Consider the following 9516-nt stretch of genomic DNA (forward strand, 5'->3'; position numbering starts at 1 on the left):
CCCCCCCCCCCCCTCCGGTGTGAGTGTACGTGAAGCCCTGTGTGCTGAAGGACTCAAATGTTTACTCTGCCTCTGACTGGAGGTCTTCAGCAGCTTTTCAGCAGGACTTTGGCCGTCTGTTTCCAGCTTCTTGGCAGAATCCTCAGCTATGCTGGAACCGCGGGGGGGCTGACGCCAAAACCTCTAGTAGCTCTGTTTAACCACACGGAGAGTTTTCTGAGAATGACTCAGCTTTTTTTTTTTTTTCCCTTCCCCCACTACGATCATGTTCAAGTGGGGGGGGGGGGAAAAAAAAACACATTTCCATTTGATATGAAAATAGGTAAACAGTTTGCAAAAGCAACAGAAGTGGAGCAGATTTCTCTTTGCCTTTCTTTTAAAAGGAGCGTGTGTTACTCTGGGCCCCTCGCAGCTAAAGAGCCTGATTCTAATTTACACCCACAAAGTTGGAGGCAGGCTGCAGGAGAGCTCAGTTCAAACTGGCCTGAACTGGTTCTCCTTTTACAAGGAACAGGAGCTCCTGGCATACTCTACAATACGTCCATCTCCAATGGCTGTCAAAGGAAGCCGGGCTATTATTCAACTGCTGAATTATGTTTTTCACTCTCACTGATTCTTCTGATGCACATGTCGTCTTATTAGTTTGTTTGTTGATGTCTTTTTGTTAAAATCACAGGCAATGCAACAGAGGAGAGGAGTGAAAAGAAGGCGAGCACAGACGGGAAAGTTGTCTCACCTGAAGACTCTCGCGACTCCACAGAGTAAGATCAACAAAAGATTTAAGCGTGTTGCACAGTTGTATTCTCTATTCTTTAATCTGACACCCCTAACACATCCAGTGCATATTAAAATGGCCTAATCAAAGTCAAGACCGTGAAGAAATTTAGCATCACATCCTAATCCAATCTGACTTAAGAGTCAGGCAGGCTGAGGACAAACGGACGCATCACTTCACATTTCTTAATTGTGAAACATTTTGAAAGCCTTGTATCCATTTCTGTTTCTCTTTATGCTGACTCTGTGTTGACCTCATAAAATTATATAAAATATCCCCAAGTTTTAAATAGGGGTGTCCTGTTAAAACTTTTTTTCACTTCAGATGTGATGCCAATATCGCGGCTTTGAGAATATTGACCTGATGTGATATCAGTGCCAAATGTACAGACTTTTATTACTTATTTTGTAGTGTTGAATGTTAGTAAAGGCTTGACTAAGTGATGTTGTTCAGAAAACTATAGTCAACAACAATATTCACGAGAACAATTGACACATTATTAACCAATGAGTTTATATGGGGATTGCAAGCTCTGCTGGATAGAAATGTTAGGACAGGGTACTTCTATCGGATATTCTAAATGCAGTATCGGAAATCCGATTTTGATTTCCGATGTCATTGTGGGATCGGAGTAGCTTTAAAATTGTAACTTAATAAAATCTAAAAAGTTAATACTTTTGCAAGACTCTGTGTAAGCCAGTAAAATACACTAAATGCCTGTTTTTGTGTTTTTCCTCAGTCTGGACCCTGAAAAGTCTGAACAACCTGCATCGGAGGAGGGCTCCAGTGACTCTAGTTCTTCCTCCTCGTTACCCGAATCCAGCGAAGACAGACAGATTGTCACACTTGTGGAGGAGGACGAAGATGAAGAGCCAAAACAGTCGACTGTGACGCTGCTGGAGGAGGAGGTGGAGGAAGAGGAGGAGGAGGAGAAGGGCGAGGAGAAAGGAAGGAGGGATGCTGACAGGAACCAGTGGGAGAGTCAGGCATACTGTCCTTTCTCGTCCCTGTCCTCCCTGTCTTTGTCCTGCATGGCGACGCTGCCGGAGCTGCTTCACCGCTGGTGCTCCGCCAGGCTGGCAAAGGAGCGCCTGCGCAGCCTCAGGAGGCGGCAGCTTCACACTCGCACTCAGACTGATGAGAGCATCCCCGTCCTGACACACACACCCCCACCCATCCCTGTCCCGTCGCCGACCCAGGAAGTCCTCCTCCCTTTGACGGAGAAAGCCCCAGACCCAGAGGTGCCGCAGGATAAAGTAAACGAGGGGAAGCCCTCTGCTGAGGTACAGACTGATATACAACTTAGAGTTCAACCGTCTGATATTTACACTCCAGAGCTCAATGTGGTACTGGAGCCCAGCAGGACCGCCGCCATTCCTCCCCACAGTTCATCAGCGCCTCAAAGCACCTTAATGCGACCCACCCCCACACACGAGGAGAAGCCGTTGCCTCCTGTAAAGGACGAATCCCTGGACCTCGTCCCCACTCCCCCCCTCCAAGCTGCCTCGGTCCCAGAGACGCAGCAGGCCATCGGCGCCGCATCAACACCTTCCGTCAGTCCTCCCCCACAGGCTCCGTCTCCTGAGACGGCCTCTTCTGTTTTCTTGGCGACTCCCGTCAAAGAGCAGCCCGTGCTTTCTCTTCCTACCGCATCGAGACCAGAGAACCTTCTGCCCCCTCCTACCGAGCTGCCAGCCGCCGTCCCAGCAGCCGACAGCCACACAGACTCGGTAAAGCCGGCTACCGACGTCGGTGGGGGCAAACAAAAACAGAGGACAGACGCTCCTCAAATCCAGGCAGAGCAGGGGAGCAATCTCTCCCAGACGGGAGAGCCCCATCGGACTGAGGACTCAGTGGAGGAGGAACTGTTAAACACTAACGTCCAGCGAACGGCGACTGATTTCTACGCAGAGCTGCAGAACGGAGGAGATTACACCGGGGGAACGCTGAACGGCAATGGTATGTTGCTGAACGGAGGCGGCTCCGTTCACGGCTCCAGTCAGAAGGAGAGCGTGTTCATGAGGCTGAACAACAGGATCAAAGCTCTGGAGATGAACATGAGTCTGTCCAGCAGATACCTGGAGGAGCTGAGTCAGAGGTAAAACTCTTCAGGAATCCTTAATTTAATATCTGTTAAAATCCTGCAGCATTAGCTTAGTTGTTAAATTTAGAAAACTATACGAAACATTGCCATTTGTTTTTCTCCTCCTCCAGGTACCGTAAACAGATGGAGGAGATGCAAAAAGCCTTTAACAAGACCATCATAAAGCTACAGAACACCTCCCGCATTGCTCAGGAGCAGGTCGAGCAAAACCCAAATACCGTGAAACAACTTGACCGGTTAGCATTACTTCACAACTGAACCACGCTTTTTGTTCTGTTCTGTAAACGAATACAGGACCAGAAGCAGACGGATTCCATCCAGCTTTTGCAGAGCCAGTTGGAGGACGTTACCAAGCTGATGCTCAATCTTACAGCTACAGTGAGCCAGCTGCAACGAGAGGTAGCAAACACACCATTGTTGACACACCAGCTTCGTGCATGCATTTAAAAAAGAAAAAAGAAGAAGCTCAAATTGACACACTCCATGTACTGAAAGAACAACCAAATAAGCACAAATGCAAAGTTGTACTTCTGCAAAAAGTTACATGTGAGCAAAAGGAAAGCTAAACTGCTAGCATGGGCATCCTGACTGTTGTGGGGCAATTTTGTTGCTGCCTCAAAAGGGTTAGTGCACCTTTAAACCATCCTCCACCTTATGATAAAGGTGAAGGATGGTTTGGAGGAAAATTAATGTGAGAAATGCTGTCAGCTGAAAGCCCTCGAGACTTATTGTTATACTTTTCTGCTCATCTCAGGTTGACATTTAAAAAAAAAAAAAGATAATGAATTGTTTCTTGGCTTTACTGCAAGTTTACATTCAATTGTAGAGTGAGATCTATTGACTTGTTGTTCAGATTTCAACTGGACAATAAGTTGTTCGTCTCCACATGGCGCCCACATGGATTAAATGCATGAAAAATAGCTGCATGTGAAATGAATTGAGAGCAGCTAATCGTGAGGCAACTGGTATCTCCCAGAAAGGAATTTCTATTAAATTTGTACACCACTCCCAGAAAATTCCCCATGTTGCCTAAATCAAAAGTTTGTGCAGTCCTCACAGTCCACACGTAATTCTTTGTGTGTTTTGATCACTTTAATCTAATCTATTTATTTTTCTGACCGATCATTTCCTCTACAGGTTTCTGACCGTCAGAGCTACCTGGTGCTCTCTCTGGTTCTCTGCCTGTTGCTGGGCGTCCTGCTTTGTCTGCAGTGCTGCCGCAGTTCGTCCCCCAAGCCTAAAGCCAACTTCACCCCCCTTCCCAAGAGCAACCACTACCCCAGCCCCAAGAGGTTTGCCTCGCCCTCTTTGTCTGGCACTCTTCCAGTGAATGTAACACTTTGTCTCTGCATGCGTCCCTCTTGAAGCTCCTCCAATTACTCAACTCCTGTCAGAGGTGTAGTGAGGCAACATCTTTATGGGATTCCTGGAACATGTTGGACTTCTTTGTTAAATACCATCAAGTCTTGTCCTACCTACTGACGTGAGGTTAATAACCCGTTATTAACGTCATTTGTGTTTTCCCTCATCAGATGTTTCTCTTCTTACGACGACATGAGCCTAAGACGAAGGGTCGCCTCCCCGCTCGTCCGCTCCAAGTCGTTTCAGCTTTCGTCAACGGAAGGTGAGATCCCTCGCCACTCTCGACACGTCTCTCCTTCAACTTACCTTTTTTTTTAAGTCCATCCACTGTTACTCTTTTAGTCTCTGTCACTGAAACCTAAGCAGCGATTATACTTGACACCACAGTCACCGCATTGCAAAGACTTGTCACGGCTATTTCAGGCCAGCTGCTTTTAAACACTGCACTGCAGCATCCAGGCATTTCCAAAAACTCTGTTCATTTTCTCCATCGCTCACTTGGAAAACCTTTCGCCTTTTGCTCATGCCAGCCAGAGCCGAGAGGCAACACACAGCCGCAGATGGAAAGCTTTAACCTGCAGCGCCTTGCAAAAATGTTCATTCCTCTTTTGAAGATTTTCACATTACAACCACAAACAGCATTGCTGATTTGATTTTGTGTGATAAACCTACAGGATGGAGTGACGTAATAAAAAGTCGTATTATCTGTGCTGCCTGTGTAACTTGTAGCGAACATGGAGAGGAAGATGCTTTGGTTAGATGACAAAACTGCACTTTTTGGAGTACAGGGAAAGTTCAGTGTGAGTCGGAACGTTTCCACCGACTGAGCAGTGATGGGAAAACCAGGTCAGTTGATTGAAAAATTGAGTCAAACTAAATTTTGAATAAATAAATAAATTTCAGATGTTGCAAAAAAAAAAAAAAAGAAAAAAAACAAACCCTGAGGCCTTGTTTGTTTGAGGTTCACCTAGCAGGACAAGGACCCAAACCTTACAGCCAAAGCTTCAATTTTTGTATTAGGAGAGTCTAGTCAAAGTACATTCATGACTTCATGAATGTACTTTGTATTTGTATTTTCCATGTCTCTGGAAAATACTTGCGAAATCGTTGACAGATGCAGTCCAGCTAATCGGAACGAGCTCCATTCATTTTGAGAAAAATAGGCAAAAATTTATATATAAATGCATGCCACACTTTGCAGATTGTTTTAAAACTCTTGGAGAACAGCGCAGCATTTTCCTTCCACTTCACATCGATGCACTGCTTTTTGCTGCTCTGTGCATAAACTTCCCAATAAAACACATTTAAGTCTGTTCTAAGACGTCAAAGCGGAATGTGGATAATGTCAGTGGTTATGAATAGCTTTACAAGGCGTTGTACACCGCCCCCTACTGGCCATTGCTGTTCGGCTGTGTGTGCGTGTGTGAGAGCCTCTCGCCCTTGAGGCGGCGCAGCTGTCGTTGCCAGCTAGTGTCCACATGCAGGCTTCGGGAGTGTAATAATGGAGCACAATGCTTCTCTGGCTCATGCTAGTTGTTTGCAAGTAGTGACGCCTACTGAACCAGCAGAATCTGTATTTCCTACAATGTTGGTTTGATGTTAGAATATATATTTGTTTTACTAATTATTAGTTTGTAGTTTTTCTTGCTGCTTTCTCACATCTGTAATCTATAATCACAAGGTGGTAGTAGTTTTTTTTTTTTTTCCCCCCACCTTTTTGTTACAAGTAAAAACTACTTGCAAGGTCATTTCATGCTTGTTACATGTATGTATTCCTGTTTGCCATTCCATCATTAACCTGGCCCCTCTCTCCCCTCCCCAGTAGGTCCAGATGACTTGTTCATTGTAGAACCTCTAAGGTTTTCTCCAGAGAAAAAGGTACAGTGTCTGCCGGCCGTGACGGCCGCCTTACATAAGTGCTGTGTGTTCTCTAGTGTCAGTCGGTGTGTACAGTGGGTGTGTTGCGTAAAGCAGGGAATCACTTCCTGGTCAGATCTCTAATGTCCCTGGAGTTGCCAAGTTGAGGGATACGGTGATGAGTTTCAGTCCATAAACACCTCCTCCTGTACTGACACTGTTATTGCCACTTCACATCTTAATCATGTCACACATTTCTGGAGGCAGAGATTTAACAGTACAGCACAAGCATTTTTTATTAACATTACCCCTTTCTAGATCACATTCTCCCTTTATTCCCCAATAAGCGTTCCCCTCATGCTCTGACCAGTTTGTGTGCCATCAGTATCTAGCGCTAAAAACTTTAATGTGGTCATGTATTATTATTATTATTATTATTACAGGTGCATCTCAGTAATTTAGAGCAATATCAAAATATTACTGTGTTTCAATAATTCTGTTCTGAAAGTGAGATCCATATTGTATAGATCTATAATATACAGAGTGACATATTTCAAGCTTTTGTTTCTGCTCATTGCTTCATTGACCAAGTTCATTGGGTCAAACAAGCAGCGTGTTGCTTGATGAGCCTTTAGCTCATCCGCATGGTTGGCTCTGGTGTGAGTAATCATCGTTTTCTTAACAATGCTCCATAGATTCTTTGTTGGGTTCAGGTCGGGGCAGTGTGCTAGTCAGTCTAGCACATTCATACCATAATCGACAGACCAGATACAGTTTCTTTTGGCTGTGTGGACGGCTATGAAGTCTTGCTGGAAAATGGAATCAGAGTCTCCATAAAATTTGTCAACAGAGGGAAACATGATGTACTCATAAAATCTCCTGATACTTGTCTACTTTGAGAAAACACAGATGACATGGCAAACCATTACTGACTGTGGAAACTTCACTCTGAACCTCAAATAACTTTCTGTCCTTCCAGTCTCTGGGACCGTAGTTATCGACTGGTTCAGGAGTGACTCAACAGAAGGAATGTGATGGTCTGTGTCTCTGGTGGCTATTGAAGACTCCAGCTGCAGTCCCCACCTTGTGAATCTCCCCCAAAATGTTGATCAGGCTTTGTTTCATAATCCTCCAAAAGTTGGATGTTGATTTTCAGTAGCTATAAGCCAAAATCATCAAAATTGAGAGAAATAAATTCTTGAAATATATCACTTTGTGCATAATCTGAGTTGGAATTGAATTACTGAAATTAAATCGGACTTTGACGAATACGTTAACTTGTTGAAATGCACCTGTAAATGTATCTTTTCTTCCTCTGAATTTTAGACTAAAGTTTTCCTCCTCCGTTGTGTTTTCATCCTGCAGAAAAAACGTGGCAAAACAAAATCTCTGGACAAAGTTGAGACCCTGATGCCGTTTGATCCCTCGCTGCCCCTCACAAACGGCGATCCGAAATGCAACGGCTTCCATTCGAGCCTCCCTGCTTCGCTTCCCCCGCCTGCTCCTCCTCCACCGCCTCCGCCTCCCCTTCCTGTGCCTCCCCCAGTGTCGCATCCTCTTCCATCCGCAGACCAGGTGTCGTCTTTGCCCACCGTGACGTCTAAGGAGTTCCCCTCTGAAACCAGCAGCTGCAGCTCCTCCACTCACTCCGAGGAGTCGTACACTAGCCGCCTCCCGCCGCCTCCTCCCATCTGCCCCTCTGCCGGCATGTGCAACGGCCACGGCCTTTCTTTCCCCCTCACCCAGCCTCCCGCCAAATCCCGTCAGGAAAAGCGCTCCCTGAAGCGGCGGAAGTCTCGTCAGACGGAGCTGCAGTTCCCCCCCGTGCCAGGGGGAGGCGTCGATTCTCTGCCCAGCCTGCAGCAGCTCATGAAGGGAAACAAAGAGATGAGCGTTGGGACCATCAGGGTGACCGCCGTCACCGGACACGTCTGAAACGCCACACTTTGCAATTACTCAGCACCCTGCTCACGAAAAGAATGACTTTATCCCAAAGAACCACAATTCCCATGAGCGCCCCCCAGACTCACAGGTGAAGTTAAAATGAGTTTAGCAGCATTAGCTCATCCAGACCGTATCCACTTTTGTCAAAGACCCGTTTACGGTTACGTGCCTTTATGTGTGTTGGAAACCTTTTAATCGTTTAAAACTTTAATGCTTAGAGAGCTGCTGATGTGCAAGGAGAGAAACATTGTGGAGGGGAGAGGGAGCGACACGTCAGCACACATTTGGTACAACAAGACTTTGTTTTTCTGAAAAAAAAAAAAAAGCACATTGTCCCCAGACAGCGAAGCATCAGTAAATGTTTTCCGCCTGCTCTGAGCACAGCGAGACAGGCGCCGACCTCGACTCTACGCTCCTTCAACAAGTATTAGGCTGCTGGTGTTGGATAAAAAGTGTCATTATAGAAGAAATGTGGAGCACACAACTTTGTCTCATCATTTTTTTTCCCTTGTGTTATCTCTTGTTTCTTTTTTCTCATCTATCCTTATTTGACTGAAGGTGTTCGAATGGGACCAGTGTTTAAAATCTTACTGTGAACCTGTCTGATGCTCTCGCTGCGTCTCCATTACTGTTTGAAACCAACCACAGGAGCCGAGTGAAGAAAATGACCTACATTTCTTTATCCTTTACATCTTCGTTTAATCTCGGATTATAGTTACAGAAGCAGCAGTCTGCACATCCTGCAATCAATGAATCATTCCCCCACTTTAGATAGCTGGGCTGGGCCCATAATAATCATGCACACATGTAGAAAGTTAATATTTGACTATTTAAATGCATGTGAACAAGCTAGAGGCACTCTGGGTTTGGTTTACATTTTTTTTTTTTTTTTTTTTTTCCAGTCTGAGCCATGATTGTTTCATATCCCTTATATGTTTTTTCCAACTTCATCGCGTCTGTTTTGAGCCTAGTGAAGTGTAATAACACACTGGGGAAGCAGAGATGATTGTTTACGCTCGTTTTACTCGCACAGCCACCGGGACCCTGCAGATGACTCTGACCGACCGGTTTTATTTATCTATTTATTTATTTAAAAGTCTGTAGATTTTTCTAATTGAGGCACTGGTTTTCCAGCTTCCCCGTTCTGTGGGGTCACTGTGGTCGATGTGAGTTTGTTACACTGAGAAATTAGTAGTTTGGACAGTCGTAATGAGTGGCTAGTTGTATTACGTGCTACATTTTCAGTTTGTAAAACAGCTTTTGTGTTTCTCTCAACTATCATTTCACATCCTACTGATTTGGTTTCAGTCGGTACGACTGTGGGTTTATTTGGATCGGATGACTGCTGCTTCTGCTTTCAGAGCTGCTGTTTAGTTAAAAGTAGGTGAAAGTGCTCAATTAAGTCTTTGACTCGGTCTCCGTTTTTTTTTTTTTTTTTTTTTTTTTTTTTTTTTTTTTTTTTTTTTAAAAAAAA

The 9516-nt window shown here is 45.0% G+C and overlaps 1 protein-coding gene across 5 annotated transcripts in view; it reads left to right on the top strand.

Annotated features, from left to right (window-relative positions):
• The window catches only part of suco (SUN domain containing ossification factor), a 48117-nt gene extending 39750 nt beyond the window's left edge, over positions 1–8367 (top strand). For 3 of the 5 annotated variants that reach the window (XM_015020483.1, XM_015020485.1, XM_015020486.1), the window contains 8 exons: positions 677–761; positions 1515–2873; positions 2990–3077; positions 3174–3278; positions 4017–4171; positions 4412–4503; positions 6064–6119; positions 7464–8367. In XM_015020483.1, coding sequence (XP_014875969.1) covers positions 677–761; positions 1515–2873; positions 2990–3077; positions 3174–3278; positions 4017–4171; positions 4412–4503; positions 6064–6119; positions 7464–8033 — 2510 coding nt within the window. In that variant the 3' untranslated portion in view covers positions 8034–8367. The remainder of the gene's footprint in view (positions 1–676; positions 762–1514; positions 2874–2989; positions 3078–3173; positions 3279–4016; positions 4172–4411; positions 4504–6063; positions 6120–7463) is intronic. The other 2 variants (XM_015020484.1, XM_015020487.1) reach the window with 2 other exon arrangements.
• Positions 8368–9516: the final 1149 nt, after the last annotated feature.

The sequence above is a fragment of the Poecilia latipinna genome, unplaced genomic scaffold (genome assembly GCF_001443285.1).
Source record: "Poecilia latipinna isolate Pla-1442-1.1 unplaced genomic scaffold, P_latipinna-1.0 Scaffold2594, whole genome shotgun sequence".
NCBI classification, from domain to species: domain Eukaryota; kingdom Metazoa; phylum Chordata; class Actinopteri; order Cyprinodontiformes; family Poeciliidae; genus Poecilia; species Poecilia latipinna.